The sequence below is a fragment of the Doryrhamphus excisus genome, chromosome 1, assembly GCF_030265055.1.
Source record: "Doryrhamphus excisus isolate RoL2022-K1 chromosome 1, RoL_Dexc_1.0, whole genome shotgun sequence".
NCBI lineage: Eukaryota > Metazoa > Chordata > Actinopteri > Syngnathiformes > Syngnathidae > Doryrhamphus > Doryrhamphus excisus.
In genome coordinates, this window is record NC_080466.1 from 21,565,251 (window position 1) to 21,584,676 (window position 19,426).

General features: G+C 42.5%; 1 protein-coding gene across 3 annotated transcripts in view; it reads right to left on the minus strand.

Annotated features, from left to right (window-relative positions):
* The window catches only part of doc2d (double C2-like domains, delta), a 68,633-nt gene that overhangs the window by 6,934 nt on the left and 42,273 nt on the right, over positions 1 to 19,426 (minus strand). For 2 of the 3 annotated variants that reach the window (XM_058065458.1, XM_058065448.1), the window contains 6 exons: positions 16,948 to 17,057; positions 8,367 to 8,493; positions 7,613 to 7,669; positions 6,249 to 6,373; positions 1,595 to 1,676; positions 1,342 to 1,438 (listed from right to left, as the gene is read on the minus strand). In XM_058065458.1, the coding sequence (XP_057921441.1) occupies positions 1,342 to 1,438; positions 1,595 to 1,676; positions 6,249 to 6,373; positions 7,613 to 7,669; positions 8,367 to 8,493; positions 16,948 to 17,057 (598 nt within the window). The remainder of the gene's footprint in view (positions 1 to 1,341; positions 1,439 to 1,594; positions 1,677 to 6,248; positions 6,374 to 7,612; positions 7,670 to 8,366; positions 8,494 to 16,947; positions 17,058 to 19,426) is intronic. The other variant, XM_058065468.1, reaches the window with a different exon arrangement.

Consider the following 19,426-nt stretch of genomic DNA (forward strand, 5'->3'; position numbering starts at 1 on the left):
CAACGGACTATGGATGTATGGCCCCCATATAATATGTACTTAACTGTTTTGTACTTGGGCCGCATGGTGTGTGAGTGGTTAGCACGCAGGCCACACAGCTAGGAGACCTGGGTTCAATTCCACCCTCTGCCATCTCTGTGTGGAGTTTGCATGTTCTCCCCGTGCATGCGTGGGTTTTCTCCGGGTACTCCGGTTTCCTCCCCCATTCCAAAAACATGCTAGGTTAATTGGCCACTCCAAATTGTCCATAGGTATGAATGTGAGTGTGAATGGTTGTTTGTCTATATGTGCCCTGTGATTGGCTGGCCACCAGTCCAGGGTGTACCCCGCCTCACGCCCGAAGACAGCTGCGATAGGCTCCAGCACCCCCCGCGACCATCGTGAGGAAAAGCGGTAGAAAATGAATGAATGAATGAATGAAGTCGCTCTGGAGTATAAGTCGCAGGAACAGCCAAGTGCGACTTATAGTCCGGAAAATACGGTAATTGAATACCAAAGTAGTCGATTACATTTAAGAACTATTCTTCAAATGAAAACAATATGGACATTTAAGAGGCTGAAAATGAGAAGATATGTATATTCTTAAATGGAAAAAAATGATTAATTGAATAGTAGTAGTCGATGAAAGTAGTCAATTACATTTAAGAACTATTCCTCAAACGGGATATCAGGCCAGTTAGCCTGCTATTAACAGTCAACCACCGGGCATCTCCATCAAGTCATTTTTGTCTTGCACTAGATCCATTCTTTTAAACCTAACCGGCATTCTGCTGTTGCTAAACCTGCAATGATGACGCTCTCAGAAACGTTTGCTATCTGGGGGCTGTTAAACTGATGGTCGTTTGTCCAACGGGGAATAATAATTCACTCGGTTATCTCTGCGGCGAGTCCCTCCCTCCCCACGCACCGCCAACATGTAAAGGCTCTGATCTGAGCACCTTCAAGCTCACTGGAGAGGTAATCGTTTCTCCTTGTACCGCCCTGCTGCTTTCTCATCCATCCATACTACCCCCCGCTCCCCACACCCTATATGTACTTCATCTCCAGGATGTAGATAGTAGGTCATCCTAAAGCTGTTTAGTAACCTTATAAGCTGAAACCATCAACACTGCACAGCAGAAAAACATTTGATTTCTTAAGCCTCTCATTTCCTTTTTATGTCCCATCTCTCCTATGCGGTGTCCTCCTGCATCACAATTAACTCTTGTCTACCAGCATTTTAGTCTCAAGTCTTTTTTCCCCCTCTCTCTCCACCCACGCTTGGCCTCATTTTTCAGTTTTCCGTTTCTTACTGCTGCTTTCTTCCTTCTCCCTGCCCATCATAGTAGTCTGACAGTGTACCTATGAAGTCGTTACTCATTCCCAGGTCGTAGTCCCACACAGAGATCTCCAGGGTTTTCTTAGCGAGCTGGTCCAGAGTCACCTCGTAGGAGAACTCCTGTGAAGACGCAACCAAACAAACCGGTCAAATCAGTAACTTCCTCAAGGTGAGCAGACCGTGAAGCATTTCAGCGCGCATCTCTTAACTACACATCATTTGTCTGTTCCATTATTGATTTATACGTGTTTATTAGGAACAATGAAAAAGTAATACCTCATTGAATTCAGGGTTGAGAGTCTTTTTCTTCACAGATGTCTTGTATTTGGACTTTTTTCCCATGTCGGGCTGCAAGATGCTAGTAAGAAGACAAAAAACGATGTAATTAATTAAATACTACGCCTCCACGAGATAACCTAACAATTCCACGCTATAAATGAGCACCTCCGGGGGAGCATTTTACCCTGCCCGTAAAATCTGGCATTTCCGCCATTCTACCCAGATCACTGTTCTATATAAAACTGTTCAAAGACATCATTTTGTGATTTCGATGGGGGGCATCTATGACTGCAAGGGGGAATGTGTCGTAGTTCAGTGTCTTTACTCCGACCATACACTATGTGCATAGCAAATGTAGCATCCGTAAAGCCGAAATTTACAGTGGAGTTTCAGAAGAAAGTATTGCTGTAAAGCTACTAAATAATGACCAGAAAATAATGAGTAATAACAAAACAAAAAGCCACAAAAGATAAAAAAAAACATATCTGAGCAGAATGGAGGAGATAGGAAGGGGAGCTGGACAGAAAGCTTTTAGAGTTGATTCATAGGTAACACTACTGTATGTTATTGTACCTTATAGTAAAATGAGACCGATTAATGAACATTTGTGAGTTGTATCTACTATAAAAGGGGTCCATTCTTCATTCATTTTCATTACCACTTATCCTCACGAGGGTCGCAAACAACCATTCACACTCACATTCATACCTATGGACAATTTGGAGTGGCCAATTAACCTAGCATGTTTTTGGAATGTGGGAGGAAACCGGAGTACCCGGAGAAAACCCACGCATGCACGGGGAGAACATGCAAACTCCACACAGAGATTCTTGGCCGAGGGTGGAATTGAACTCGGGTCTCGGGTCTGTGCGATAAGCACTAGGTCACCGCGCAGCCGTCCATTCTTCATGTTTTGTATATTTTTTTTTTCCTTTTACCAATAACCAACGGGTGGGTCGTGGTTCTTTGCCTGAGCCCCCCAAAAAAGTAGTAATGACCTGATGTCCACAAATGCACCTCATGTTCTTGGTCTGTGCTCTCCGTTTGCTATGCCACCACAAGGTGCAGACTTTTCATAGAAGATATTGAGTTTGAGTTCCATAATTTAGGTTGTAGCTTGTCATTGAGGGTGATAGTGGGTCCCGTATGCCAAACCATTAGAGAACCACTGGTTCAGCAATCATCACTGGTACCGATATCAACCAATACCGATGTTGGCAGCATTAGTCCTTTAAAAATGGACGATATGCCTTATAATCCGGTGTGACTTATGTGTGGACTGCAGTTCCAAAATCCCACTATTTCTTGTCTGCACAGATAATTGACTAAACTTTATTTGTATGAACTTCCACAGGAATTATGTGGAACTAAATGGTCCATTTGAATAATAGAAATCCCCAAATGAACTCTACCAGCACCAAAGGGTTCATCTTTTCAAAAGTGAAAGTTATTCATCTACAATATTTTTATCTCTTGCCCCAGTTTGACAGCAAACCTTGCTGAATAGAACAGAAAGTTTACATGAACTCTTTTGGAGAGATAATTATTGCGACCCAGAAGTCTTTCAGACAAAGAAAGCAGTCGTTCACAGCGAGATCTTAATCACGACAAGGTTGAGGGGCATACACGCTCCAGTAAAGAGACACTGGACGGGTTGCCAGAGGCGTTGGCAGTCATCATCAGTGTAAATTCTGAGTCAAGATGTACAGGTGGTGCAGTATCTCTCTCCTCCAGCATCTCCTTGCACCTAGCCAGCCAGTGACTGACAGCCGATGCATGACATGTACTGGGGGCTGTCACCGCAGCAACGGAATCAGAGCGAAGTAAAAGATGCGAGACACAGCAAGGTGGTGCAAAACATGATCCACCATATGCTTATGTCAGCAGTAAAAAAACAGCTATCAGAAACAATTTTCTTTGCAATCCTGAGGTGCATAATAATCAAACAAGTGACAGAAAAGAACAACTTTTTGAAAACCAAACAAACTGTGTCGTTTGAATCATTTACGTCATTTGAAAAAGGCAGCCAGACTTTTCTTTTTTTTTTGTTAGAAGGATTGGGGGTGCAGCAGTGTTTCAGTCTGCGCTGTACTAAATCCAATTTTGCACAGTTTCCAGTGTAGCTCAGACGAGGGAATTCCAATTTCCAGGTTTCCAAAACAGTTGACTGCAACACCGACAACAGTGCTGTCACATGGAAAACCATTGAAACCATTCTTTAGATTCAATGCAAATAAAATGCAACATGGGAAGCTGGCCCATAGAGATAGGAAGGATTATTTCTTCACTTTTTTCCCTAGATGTTCAGTGGTAGAATACAGTGATCCTTTTGTACTAACAATACATCGCTTCTCCATTTTAGACTGAATATACTGAATAACGAGCTTAACTGTGACTAACAGAGGCGAGTCATCCTTGTCAAAAATGCAATGTTTTCCCAGCAGATATCTTTATGGACAAGCAAACTATTCATGAAATGGACAGCAGGGGTGGGGAAAATGTTGCTTCAGGGGGTGAAGATGACTTCAAGGAGGGAGGGCATCTGCTGTCTGGAACTGATGTCCATTTTTGTAAACTTCCCTTACCATTCATTTCCAAATGTTCTCAGTTGAATTTAGATCAATGTAACTCGCAAGATGGTCCAAAAAGTGAGGTTGTAATTAATGATGCTAAAATTAATCTTGGATAACGTTTGGTTGGTGATTTATTGGTTGGTTATTGAGTGGCTCTTTTTTTACGACGTGCCAACAAAAAATCTATATGAAAAAAAAAAAAAAAAAATTACATCACTTTAAGTGCATTTATGCTGATATTTACATAAATACAGACATATTCTACAATTGATTATTGATACAGCGTTCTGGTGATGTGCTTTGTCGTAATGTTGATGTTCAATGTTGAGTTCTGGTGTTTGTGAACGCACCTCACTCGCCGTTGGTGGATAATGAGGAAGTGTTGTGTGTTGGTGTGGATAATGATGGAGAAACACGTACAAGCTTACTGCATTGGAATTAGGGCACTAGTACTGTTAGTTAACGTTTCTCCGGGTACTCCGGTTTCCTCCCACATTCCAAAAACATGCTAGGTTAATTGGCCACTCCAAATTGTCCATAGGTATGAATGTGAGTGTGAATGGTTGTTTGTCTATATGTGCCCTGTGATTGGCTGGCCACCAGTCCAGGGTGTACCCCGCCTCTTGCCCGAAGACAGCTGGGATAGGCTCCAGCACGCCCGCAACCCTAGTGAGAATAAGCGGTTTAAAATGAATGAATGAATGAATGAAAATAAAATATTTCGCTAAATAATGAACGACCAATTGGTTTATTTTTTTTAGATAATCAAGCGTCTTATTTTTTAAATTGGTTCCCAAACTTATTTTGTAGCGTCGCCGTTTTGGGGATGACTTTATTGTCAAAAAATATAACTCATAACTCCAATAATCATTGCAGTGGTCACTTTTACAAATTCACTGTCGAGTTTATCAAAAAAAAAAACAAAAACCTAAACTTTTTTTCCTGCTGTACATGGAAGCACAAGGCTACCTGCTGCAGGGCGTCTACACACAATGACAAGTCCACAAAGCAGCACATTTTGGAGCATAATTAGGTTCTGGGTTGCAGAAGGGACATCGCAGAGGATTCACAACCAACGTTGCGTGTAGAGCAGGCAGTCAAAACACCGCTAGGATGAGGGGCAGTTAGCGGGAATGTAAAAAAAAAAAAACTGAAGTAGCCACAATTATGGGAGAATGCGCTGCAGGAACTTAAATGTTATTGAAATAATACAATAAAAAGTGAAGTACAACAAAGGTGACCATTAGAATGCATCACAGTTCCAACAAAACACTGAAATATTGATAACAAATACGAATACCACAAGCTGATGCAATGAAAAAGCGGTAGAAAATGAATGAATGAATGTTAGTTAACGTCGGCAGTAAAGGTTAAAAACAGTGTTTTTGAAGTACCCTTCAAGCATGCCACCTGCAACAAACAGGTGGCCGAGTCTGCATCAATTTAGCACCAAAATGAGGGACCGATACCTACTACTAGTCTTTTGGTCAAATTACTACCATTTACATCGGCACCAGTGTCGAGTGTTGGTATGCATCACTACCAAACTGTTCTAGTACAATCCTAATTGAGCTGACTGAGTGGAAAAATAAACACATGCTACCCTACTGTAACCCCTTAACCTTCATTTATTTTCTACCGCTTATCCTCACTAGGGTCCCTGGGGTGCTGGAGCCTATTCCAGCTGTCTTCGGGCGAAAGGCGGGGTACACCCTGGACTGGTCGCCAGCCAATCACAGGGCACATATAGACAAACAACCATTCACACTCACATTCATACCTATGGACAATTTGGAGTCGCCAATTAACCTAGCATGTTTTTGGAATGTGGGAGGAAACCGGAGTACCCGGAGAAAACCCGGTCGTCATGCAGCCCACCCCTTAACCTGTATGTTAAAATAAGTCATGAATATCAGCAACCACAACAGTTTTGTAAAGAGCCTTTTTGAAGTGTGATAACGTTCAGATGAAAACATGATAATGCAAGACACTGCAGACACTACAATAGGACCATTTCTGACTGTCAACATATGAAGTTCATTAGGGAAAACCAGGTTTCAGATGCTGATGTGACTCACATTTTGACAAAGGGGTCAGAGTAGCCGTTCGAGTCCATGGCGGCCAGATGGGCGCAGCGTATGATTCCAACCAGCAGGCAGCCCTTCTCTGTGTTATAGCACAGTGACACCAGGATACGACCACGCTGCCCACAGACAACACACATCTTTTAGAGAAGAGAGTTGACACTTCTACCAGAGAGGATTTACAATTACAGTTTCCTATGTAGCATTAAGAATACAGTAAAGTCTCGTTATATCGATATTATCGGGAGTCGGAAAAAATATCGATATAACCGGACTGTCGATATATCCGATCCTGCGCCGAACTGCATTAAAAGTGGGCAATAATGCACTCGACATTGTTCTATAGTATAGAACAATGTCGGGCAGCTTAAATCAATCTTTGCTTAAGGATTTCAATACCAAAAAAGAACACGGCGAACGGCTGCTTCCAGTCAACTTTATTTTTCACACTTCCACCACCAGAGCGCAGCACACACACCGATTCCCGCACTTCCTGGTTCACAGGTCATGCTCAACCCGCCCCACAGAAGAACAGAAGAACCAACTGCGTTTGTGGTTTCTCTCGTGTGTATAGAATAAAAAGATATCTGAATACAACACAATTAAATACATGTATTTGTACGCTTGTGTCTTCGTTGGAATAGGTGTGTATGCTATGTCAGTTGGTTCTTCTGTTGCAGGCATGTGTTTGGCCAGCTATGTGGGGCGGGTTGAGCATGACCTGTGAACCAGGAAGTGCGGGAATCGGTGTGTGTGCTGCGCTCTGGTGGTGGAAGTGTGAAAAATAAAGTTGACTGGAAGCAGCCGTTCGCCGTGTTCTTTTTTGGTATTGAAATCCTTAAGCAAAGATTGATTTAAGCTGCTTTTGTATCGATATAAGCAGACCAAATTGGCTGGCGGGAGATGAAAAGGGCATCGTAGTAACCGGATTATCATAATAACCGGGTATCGTACTAACGGAACTAATTATATCATAAAAGACTAGAAATTTGCCGGGAAATGAAAATAGTGTTGTAATAAGCAGTAATTCGTTATAACCGATATCGATATAACGAGACTTTACTGTATGTTGTATGAAAGTATTTCAAATGCAAGTGTATGCTTAAAAGCCCTGTCTGGGCTTAGCAACATGACTCCTCTACTGACTCTTGGTGCCAAAAGCTATTAGCCTTTGTCTCTAAAATCATGAGAAGGGATTAGATAACAACCAGAATAGATCCATACTGGACTGATACATTCTAAATCACACATTGATCCTAAAATGGGGTGCACATAGTTTCTCTGGCATGCAGCTTTCTTATGCAAGGATGAAAAGATGTGAGCGAGAATGGCATTTGATAAAAAGATAACGTTTGTACCTCCTCCTCTGCAGTAAGCGCTCCCTGCTCCACAGCTTGATTGTTCGATTCTTTATTCTGGAATAACAGGAACATGAACACAAAGTGATGATCGCGAAACATTATATTCAGTCTCACAGTAATAATATAAATTCTGCCTTTAATGGTGCCTAGCTTTAATGGACACTGTGTTCAGGAATGATCATTTTACAGTGATTACTGTTTCCGCTTTGATTTGCAGACCGGCACTGCAGCACACTGACAGCTTTTTCTTCTGTTTTGCTCCAAAACAGTATCCAATTCCGTATATCTGTACATACAGTGGTCCTTATAAAGCTAGGATCTTGTATATGATATATTCTTCAAACCTGCATCCCTGATGTCATTCATGATGCTAAAATTAATCTTGGATAACGTTTGGTTGGTGATTTAATCGAGTGGCTCTGATATGAACTGTGAAGCGCCTTGAACGCCTTCTGTTTGGGTGTCGTTATGGGGATAAATGACTTATGTTAATTATGTATTGATATCTACAAAGCATTGCAATTAGTTATCACTGACACAAATGTTTTGTGAGTGCAAGATATTCTGCACTATTTCTCATTAACATTGTTCAGCTAGCTTTTTACGTGTTTTACCCTTTTGAGTGTATGTCAATTTTAAATCTGGACTCCCTTGTCAGGTTTGGAGAACGTGTCATACACAGTACGTGAGCTTCCATTTGAATGGAGGTAAATACAACACACAGTAATGCATGCATGCTGAGCGTACATACATGTGCAATTCTCTCTAAACCCATATTGTAGCGTTTGTTCTCTCCCTCTCTGAGCTTCTTCAGAGCCACTCTCACCTCGCCGATGAATTCATTCCGTCCCAGTCTGTCCATGTCACATACACACAGCCTACACAAAAAAAAACAGAAGCAGAAGCACAGAGCAGACGCAAACTAGTCAGTAAAATGTCATAATGTACAGCAGGATTCTTGTTGTAAACATTGAGGGGGGAAAGGTTTGTGAGCTGTACAATATAGATACATTTCCATCAAAGGAGACATACTATGCTTTTATTCCCTTCATGACATGTGGATGACATGCATCGGTCAAAATACACTCATGATTGAAGAATGACAGCACCTAACAACTAAACATCCCTGTTTATGCTGCTGTTTCTTTGTGCCGGGGCTGTCTTGTCGCATGCAAATGAGCCATTAACTCCGCCACCCCCTCTTCCACAGTAGTATTCAGACATGAGTTAAGTGACTGAGTAAAGACAGAGAAAAGTGTTTAGTAAGAACAGCTTGATGCATGTAGAAATAAAAATGAAAAAAAAAAAAAAATAGCCCAGAGCCTTAGATCAACAGACGGAGCTCCTCCGCACTCCCGGCCAAGGTCTGGAACCCCAAAAGGAACTACTAACAATAGTAAATCAAATCCACTTTGGTCTGATGCCCTCTGAGGAAGGGTGGTCATGTAATGATGTGTGATGATCTGTGCACCCGACAGCATTGCAGCTCTGCTTTGCTTTTGGTTGAGACATGACAGTTATGTTATTTATATATGTCATTTTGTGTAGGTCACATGTGAGAAACAAAAAAACAACGGCAGATCTTTGCCCATGTGAGCTTTCAAGTCATGGGTAGAGAAACTGTGGTGTCTTGTGGCAGTCTTGTGTAAATTAACATGATTGTTATGTCATAATCTGCTGAGAATCAGCTAACATAAAAATGAGAAAACCCGAGAAAAGCCACGCATAGGGAGAACATGTACCAGCGTACATGCGTACCAGCCAAACCGCTCCACTGAAGACGCCATCTCCACTGCTCTCCACCTGAGCCTGGAGCACCTGGAGAAGAAAAACACCCATGTACGGATGCTGTTCCTAGACTTCAGCTCAGCATCCAACACGATCATCCCCCAGGACCTGGTACGCAAGTTGGAGCCGCTGGGCCTCAAGACCTCCCTGTGCAACTGGCTGCTTGACTTCCTCACAGATAGAACCCAGTATGTCAGAGTGGGCGACAACACATCCAGTGTCATCTCCCTGAACACCGGCTCACCCCAGGGATGTGTTCTGAGCCCCCTGTTGTTTACCCTAATGACCCATGACTGTCGCCCCAAGTACAGCAGCAACCATATCCTGAAGTACGCGGACGACACAACAGTTGTGGGCCTCATTCAGGACAACAACGAACTGGCTTACAGGGAGGAAGTGCGACACCTTGTGGATTGGTGCAAGGCGAACAACCTGGTCCAGAACGTTGACAAAACAAAGGAGATCATCGTCGACTTCAGGAGATCCAGACCCAGCCACACTCCACTCAGCATCAACGACACAGCCGTAGAAGTTGTGAACACAACCAAGTACTTGGGGGTGCATATCACGGACAACCTCGGCTGGTCACCCCACACCGCCGCTCTGGCGAAGAAGGCACAGCAGCGACTGCACTTCCTGCGGCGGATGAGAAGAGCCTCCCTCTCCCCTCCTATCCATACCACCTTCTACAGAGGGACCATCGAGAGCCTGCTGACCAACTGCATCTCCGTCTGGTCTGGGAGCTGCAAGGCCTCGGACTGGACGTTACTGCAGAGAGTGGTGAGGACAGCGGAGAAGATCATCGGGACCCAGCCCCCCCCCCCATTAAGGACATAGCAAACAGCCGGTGTGTATCTAGAGCCCATCGGATCTGCTCTGACCCCACACACCCCCAGCATGGACTGTTCTCTCGCCTGGCATCGGGGAGAAGGCTCTGCAGCATCCGCTGTAGGACGACCAGGTTCAGAGACAGCTACTTCCCCCTGGCCATCAGACTGCTCAATGCCAAATAAGCCCCTCTACCTTTACTTACATTATTATTATTTATTTTAATTATTGAAATTATTTGGGCAATTTACTGTTCATGCTGCACTTTACATTATGTTGTTCATATTTGGTGTCTATTCTATCTATTTATTCTCCACATTATTATTATTATTATTTATTATTACTTATCTTCTTTTGTGTCTGTTATTATATGGGAGCCAGGCAACGACATTTCGTTGGCAATTTCACTACTGTGTTTTTGTGCAATGACAATAAAGGGAGTCTATCTATCTATCTATCTATCTATCTATCTATCTATCTATCTATCTATCTATCTATCTAACATACAAACTCCACACAGAGATGCCAGATGGGGGAATCAAACCCAGGTCTCTGAGCTGTGTGGCCTGCACGCTAAACACTTTTGACCATGCAGCCGACAAACAAACAAAAGCTTATTATTATTATTATTATTATGGTTGTGGTTCATACCAGAATGTAATGGTGCTAGAAAGCAGACCAATATACCGGCGCTGTAAAACTGCATAGGCTACTATCTCAATATTTACAAATATTTCAGTGAACTCATACAACTTTCTAGAATGAAATACCATTTGGGATGAGCTCATTATAATTCCATTCACCAAGCTCTTCGTTCTTTCATATTCATCCAAGTATTCCATCTCTTCTTCACATACACAAGCGTACTGTACCTTCCCCTTCACCTCTTCCTGTTCCTTTTTGGAAGTTTGACAGAATAACTCCAGAAGCCTCAGAATAACTCTGACTCATGAGTCATGACCATGGCTGTCTGGTGATTTATGCACCTCGGTTCCGTCACACACACACACACACACACACACACACACACACACACACATGTAGTATGGTGAGGCGGGGGTGATGAAATGAAGGTTGTGGTGAAATGTTTCAGGCAAAGTGCCTCCATGAAAATCTTTCATCCGGTTTATTTGCACCCTCACCCCCGCATATTTCATCTATAAAGCCCCTCTAAAAAGCCAAGCAGATGCTCCTGGAATATGTTCAGCTAAGGACGCCAAATTTGGAGCAAACATGTCGGGATGAAGGGAAGCGATCAAAGATTAATCAAAGAATTGGTTCTTTACAAGAACAGTTCAATGATGATGACTCACTACTCTCTTTTTCAATGGACCGCTGAAGAGAGCGCCACGTGTGGCTGTCATTTCCTTGATTTTACTATTGTTCAAGAAGTCTATTTCCCTCTCATTTCCACAACTGGGACACTCAAGACACAAAGCTAACAATGAACCTACCCTTGGATGCAATAACAAACATTGGTTGCCAATATTTGCCAAAAATGTGTTCCTGCATTTCATTTTGGATGGTTATACGGTGGAAAACAGTGTGTACTATACTTGGAAGCTTTTCTATGTTCCATAGGAACAACAGTACAAACATTGAAAGAATATGTGTAATATAAAATACAATAAAAATAAAACCCTGTGGCAGTAATTCTACTTTTAGGTTAAGTGTTTCCCTTCATTCATTCATTCATTTTCTACCGCTTGGCCTCACGAGAGTCGTTTGGGGTGCTGCTGAGAGGCGGGGTACACCCTGGACTGGTCGCCAGCCAATCACAGGACACATATAGACAAACAACCATTCACACTCACATTCATACCTATGGACAATTTGGAGTCGCCAATTAACCTAGCATGTTTTTAGAATGTGGGAGGAAACCGGAGTACCCGGAGAAAACCCACGCATGCATGGGGAGAACATGCAAACTCCACACAGAGATGGCCGAGGGTGGAATTGAACCCTGGTCTCCTAGCTGTGAGGTTTGCGCGCTAAGCGTTTCCCTGCAAGTCAAATATCATATTTTCTGGACTATAAGTCGCTCCGGAATATAAGTCGCACAAGGCCAAAAATGCATAATTAGGTAGAAAAAAAACATACATAAGTCGCATTTTTTGCGGGTAATTTATTTTTACAAACTACTTGACCAAAACAGACATTATGTCATCTTGGAAGGCAAGTTCTAACATTAATAAAAGAATAGAGAACAGGCTGAATAGATGTAAGATATGCTAACGCAATGGTTATTCAGCTACACAAAAAATAAACATGAACACAAAAGGTGTCCAGTGTTTATGTAACATAAACAGTTTTTTCATTTATAAGTCGCTCTAGAGCAGGGGTGCTCACACTTTTTCAGCATGCGAGCTACTTTTAAAATGACCGAGTCAAAATGATCTACCCACTACAAAAATGCAAAACATCTATTTATTTTCAAATGTATTGAGGATTATTTGTACGTACAATGTATGTTGATGTACCTTACATAACCAAATGAGCCAATATTGCAAAACACACATAATTAATATGTGTTAAATGTTATAATATTAACATTTTTTGTAATTACCTCCACATTACTCCACATTTCCCTTCTTTGGTACTGCGATGGTAGAATGGCATATGAGGCAAACGCACTTCGAAAAAGACATTGTGAAAAAAAGTCCACCTCCCATTCCGTATGGAAGTGATATGTTTTTGCCTTTTTACTTGGTCCAGCTCCTTCACTCATTTTAGTGACCATAAACTTTAGCGAGGGCTTGAAATCTGACGCAATTCGCCGACTAGCTTAGCACTTTGCATCGCTGTTTACGCATGAGCGGTGACCTAAAGGTCAAAATTCAGTTGTCATCTGACTGGTTGTCCTGTATGTCAATCAAGTAACGGGGATGGATGATAGGCTGACATCGTAAGTTCTGCTGCACTTAGAGACGTTGTTTGATTTGATTGGTCGCCCGAAGGGCAACATTCAGTTGTCATCTGAATGGCTGCCCTGTATATCAATCAAGTGACGGCATTAATGCGAGGATGATATTTTTTTAATGTCACGCCGCGATCGACCAGCGATCGACCAGTACCACCTCCGCGATCGACCGGTAGATCGCGATCGACTTAATGAGCACCCCTGCTTTAGAGTATAAGTCGCAGGAACAGCCAACCTATGAAAAAAAGTGCGACTTGTAGACCGGAAAATATGGTATATAGAAGGGCTAATGTTTCCTTTTAAACTAGATGAAATTTTCTTCGCCTTTTGCTTTTTTCTTCTAGTTTTGAAGACTTGAACATAAGTTCTTTTAAGTTCCACAAAGACATCCTCAAAAAAAAAAGCTCAAAGCTCCAAAACCCCCCAACAAATGTCAGTTCTTTGTTAAAAAAAAAAGAAGCCACAACCCAAAACAGAAGCCTCTCTCAAGCATCTTCGTTTTGATCAAAGTATTGGATCTCCCCATGCAGACCACATCACCACCCGACTGTACCGCTCACCTGAGGCATCTAATCTAGTCAATTTTGGCCTAGGCCTGCATCCAATACTAAATCAAGTCTAACATTTGTCTCTGTCTCCTCATGACAGAAGACAGAAAGACTCTATTACCAAGTCTGATGGAAGAAATAGAGGAAAGACCAAACACACTCAAAACACCTTTACATTTCTTCTCCGTTAACTGGCAGCCTGACCGCCATTACTCAGTAAAATCCAGAAATAAGCCGCCATAAATCACCTGCAGTGTGCATGAATGTGCAGTTCAGACACTTTTCTTGCGCAATGAGATGCACAAAAATGGCTGTGAGGAGAACTATTTCAGCTCCACTAAAACGATTCCAAAGGTGTCTCAATGAAGAGGCAGACTGCTGTGACTGATGGAGATAAAAGGACATTTGGATCTAATCTGGTAATCATGCGGTCTTTTTGGAAAATGTCGCTCTGCTTCATATTTAGATGTCGATCAGTTTTATTCAGTCATTACATAAAAAAAAGAGATGACTTTTAGTGGGACTCGATATGTAAGAATGTGACGAGTATGGCTTCGGTTCCTAATAACCGCTCATCAGAAGTCAGATTTATACCATCTCTGTCATTTTGTCAGACTTTTCAATTAAGACCTGTGCCTCTCAGGCGGCACGGCTGCATCAATTAAAGGATTACGGCTGGGGGGGAGGCCAGCCATGAAGTCTTCACTGAGGACATTAATTAGTTTACTCAGCTGGATCATCCTTAAAAAAAAAAGAGGATGGACCCTCCTGTCTCTTGCCAACTTACATGAACATGTTTATATGAGTCAGTTTCGTGCTTTTGCCAGAACATAGCACAATATATGACCAAACTGTTTAATACTGCGCTGTTCAAACAAAAGTATAAAAAAGCCTTCAATTTCACATTAAAATAAACCAACTATAATCAAATTTGGCAAATTTGTCAGCATGAAAAAGTGCCCTATTGACATACAGGGGACATCACTCCAATCATTTGGGGGTCCTTGTTATGGCATTTCATGGTAACGTACGCATGATCACAAATAAAAAATATATAATTTTAACATTCTGTGCTCAATATTGGTCACACTTGTCTAAACCGCTTGACACTCACAACCAAAACAAAACAGGTTACTCATCAGCAAACTCTACTCAAAAGTATCCGTTTGTTTGAATGGATTGAATTTTGTCTACTCTTTATTCATTCATTCATTCATTTTCTACCGCTTTTCCTCACAGAGGTGGCGGGGGTGCTGGAGCCTATCCCAGCTGTCTTTAGGCGAGAGACCGGGTACACCCTGGACCCTGGTCGCCAGCCAATCACAGGGCACATATAGACAAACAACCATTCACACTCACATTCATACCTATGGACAATTTGGAGTGGCCAATTAACCTAGCATGTTTTTGGAATGTGGGAGGAAACCGGAGTACCCGGAGAAAACCCACGCATGCACGGGGAGAACATGCAAACTCCACACAGAGATGGCCGAGGGTGGAATTGAACCCTGGTCTCCTAGCTGTGAGGTCTGTGCGCTAACCACTCGATCGCCACACCGCCCTCTACTCTTTATCCGAAGTACAAAAACACATGTAACAAATGATAATGACCCACTCATATTGATAGGGTTTCACTACAGGGATTGGAACACCAATATAAGTGAAATATTTAATATTAAACACAACTAATGCACAAAATAATCATCAAACTGACGTATTTGTTCATATAATGCACAAAGAACAACTTCACACTGTGTGTCCTTTTAATGGAGGCGGTGGAAGTGAAGTATGTGTTCTAGCAGCCGAAACATTTGTTAAAATATGCTATAAAGGTTTTTATTGATTGTTTAGATTTTTAACAAGACAATGAAAAGTCAAAGTGGAATTATGAAGTGGTGGAACTGGTGTTGAACTCTGCAGTTTTCCAGTCCAGCATAAACCAGTTATTAGCCCAGCAGGGTCAACAGTGTATGGAGGGTCCGTGGAGAGTGTTTGGCTCACAGAGCGTGCGGATCAAACAGCACAGCGTTCCTTTGCAGTACGATAAGCAGAGAGCAACTGAGCAGAATGCAGCAGGGCACAAGCCAGCGAGTCAACATCTCTCCGGGGACGCCCCTCTGTTTCACCACTCGCTGACACCGCTGCGCTTTGCGTGGAATAATGACAACAAAGTCTGTTTATTGGCGGAGCTGTGGCACTGGCATATGAACACACGCAGGGAGAGTTGGAGGAAACACTATCTCGCATCTCTGTCTGTTTGTCACCTCCCCTCTTTCCGCACATTTGCATTCAATTGTTTATCACTGCCGTCATCCTTTTCTGTGTTGGATCCCCGTTTACTGGTGCCTCAGTTAAACGGATTTCCTCATTCACGGCTTGCGTCATATTCTCTCCATCTTCCTCTGTCATAGCATCCTTACTTTCCCCTTCCACAACCCCTTATCTGTCATTAGTCATCAGTCACGCTGCCCCCCCCCCCCGCTCTGCTCACTTTGTTCATCACCCCTCGTATGACAGTGGACATGCTCCTCCCCTCCTCCCCTCCTCCTCCTCCCATTTTTGACTACCCAGCGCCACCATGCTGTTCTGTGTCTGTGTCCTTGAATAGAGGTCATATGGCTTTCCTTTAGTTTGAGGGTTCTCATGTGTGACTGTGTGTGTCTGTGCGAGTGGCAAGAATTAGAGGACAGCAAGCAAACGTTTGTCTGCTTTGTTTCGGGTATGTCTTTGTATTGTCGCTGCATCCAGAGGAGGAGCCATACATGTGCAGGCCGACCACCGATTGCCCTTGACGTCCACACAAGAGGACACACACCTGACTGGGTGCATTAGTGTGTGCACTGGAGACGAATGTGCTAACCGTGTATGTGTGGACTTGTGTTTCCTCAGGATAAACATCATAAGTCATCCAGTGCTATTACGAATCCACCGATTGCATGCAGCGTATGCGTTCACTGACTGATGCAAAGTGTCTCAGGATGACACAAGCTCATTTGGGGTTTTTGGGACAAGATGGCAAAGCTTGACCTCGGTCCCTCCATATGGAGAGAATCTCTGCACACCTGAGGAGTGGCAGCAAGTGGAGCAGGCGGCTGCCATAATAAATTACCCAGAAAATCCCATTGGAAAGCTTGAGATGGCCGCTGGCAGTTTGTAGAGAATCTCACCCTTCTGCATAAAACCAGTCATTTGTCCGCCTGGGAACACAGCTAATTGCCAAACAGTCACATTTCAAACTGTGAGCCTACCTGAGTGTTTTGGTGGTCATATCTGCCGCTGTGATTCCATGATAAATCAGAGTCTCATTCCAAATCGGGTTTAGTGTGTTCTTCAGGGTCTTTGTGCGTAACTTGTTTGCCTATAGAGGGAAAGCATTGTAAGTAGAGGAATGTACCATGGGCAAGCCCGAAAATTAATCAGATCACAGCAAAAAAAAAAAAAAAAAAAGGACAAGAGATTATTAAAAAAAAAAAAACAAGTGTGAGGGAATCATTTATCTTGGTGTCTGCAGAGAGCTTGGACATCTGTTGAGTAAGCGTGAGAGGGCACGAGGCCTCCCACACCTCACCTGTCCATCTGTCTCCCTCGCAATGTAATGAGACAGACCATCAACACCAGCCAGGCGTCCAAAACAAGCACATGAGTCTCAAACGCAGCAGCTGACACAATCGGAATGAAAATGTAAAGCTTTCCAGGATTGAACTGCACACAGGCTGCTAATACCAAGCCCATCTCGTCGCTCACTGCCTCATTTCCTATGGTTGCCTTCAGGATGTTTTCATCCTGTTGAGGATTTTAGTGCTGAATTTATGTCAGTAACGCAGAAAAAAAAGGTCTTTTTCCATTGCTATTTTGCTGCACACTAATTACGCAAATCACTTGAAATGCTTTGGATTTTATTATTATAACTACATGATTAAGTTATTTAAACTGTCTGTAATATGAATACAGTGGACCACCGTTTTTCATCATGAATACATAAACATGAAAACGATGTGCTCTTGTAATAGCTGGTACTAAATGCTGTACATATCACCTTAAAAAAACTTGACCATCATCCACAATCCTTATTGTGACATGAATGCATTTATCCTCGTCTTCTCTGTGCATTCTAAACATATCTATTCATTCATTCATTTTCTTCCACTGATATATAAACAGATAGAAACACACAGCTCATCAATGCACGTATGGGAACCACTTATTCTGCCTAATAAGCCTTATAAAAAAAGCCTCCAAAAACCACCAACAATGCCCCATTTACATATAATGTGACGTGTATATAGCTGAGCTACAGTGACATTGTTATAGTTATTATTAACACTGTTACGCCGATCGAACTATATTACTGGCATAAGCTACTAGCCGGCTTGCGCTAGATTCACTACAGACTCAGCTGCAACAGAAGGAAGTTCCGGAAAATGACTGTAAGTATTACATGTTATCATGAATGTACCTGTTACTGCATGGTCACAACATGTATATAAAACCATATGCCTTTGTAGTCGGCACAGGTGTATACCATTACATGCAGGAATGAGCTGTCTTTTTTTTTTTTTACCTGTTTTTGTATCTTTAGAATGCGCAAAAAATGCAAACAATCGAGGCAGTTTTCCTTTAATGCAATTTTCTAGCAATTGATCTTCAACTTCTTCTTGAAGCCAAAGAAAAAGCAAAGCACATGTTTGATATTGGCTGAACTACTGAAGTACTAACCATGTTCCTGAACATTTTGGCAGTCCATATTTGACAAAGTTCAAGTTTCCACATCATCGGCCTGCTAATCAAAACCAATAGGGTTCCTATCCTTTCAGTTTATAATACTCTTGAATGAAGTAAAAAAGAAACATCTGCACCTCGGCTAAATCCTCTGTCCTTGTGTAGGCGACTAAACTTAATAAAACGCTCCTAAGAAGCAACATTTCATCTGGTACAGACTGTACAGTTATTTAAACAGAGATGTTGTACACTGTGATACTCAATTCCCCAAATTGCTAGCCCTCTGACCACTCAGGAAAAAGTCAGTATGCTATTCCATCACATTCTCCTGCTTATGGCTGTGGCGCCAAAGATAAACACCCTATCTTTCATCCCTTCCTCCTCTCAGTCGGCCTGTTGGGAGAGCCTCGGGACCGGACGCTGAACCACCCTGACATCTTCTTTGTCTCTGTCTCTTTTTGTGCTCACATCCAAATGTTCTGTCTGCACAGTCCACTTGTGAACTCTACTCATTGCTGTACCATCTGTATTCACAGTTTTGACTTTGATTTGAAAAAAAAGTACTTTTTGTAGGTGGATGTGCGTCCTGCTTTACATACTGTAGCATCACTTTATGCTATTAGTCATTGTTCCTTGTTCCTTGTTCCTTGTGTCTGTGCCTTTGTCACCACCGGTCTTTTAAATGTTTTATTCTCATCCCTCCATCTGCCCATCACATTCTTCTTCCTTTACCGCCATCTGTCTGCATGCATCCATCTACTTATCCCACTTTTCTCTCTCAGTCACTACTTCCTCCAGATGAGGATGGAACAGGCTGTGGCTGTGTTTCCATACATCTTGGACTTGTGAGTGTGAAAGGGTGGCGAATCACATGTCTCATCGTCATTTAGTGTGGCGTGCTGAACTGTGTCAAAGCAGGGTTGTACTTGAGAGGATGCCGTGCTCGCTTTAAGAACATTGGTGAAGGAAGTGAGGGAGGTAAACTGTGAGGTGGAGAAACCATATGCC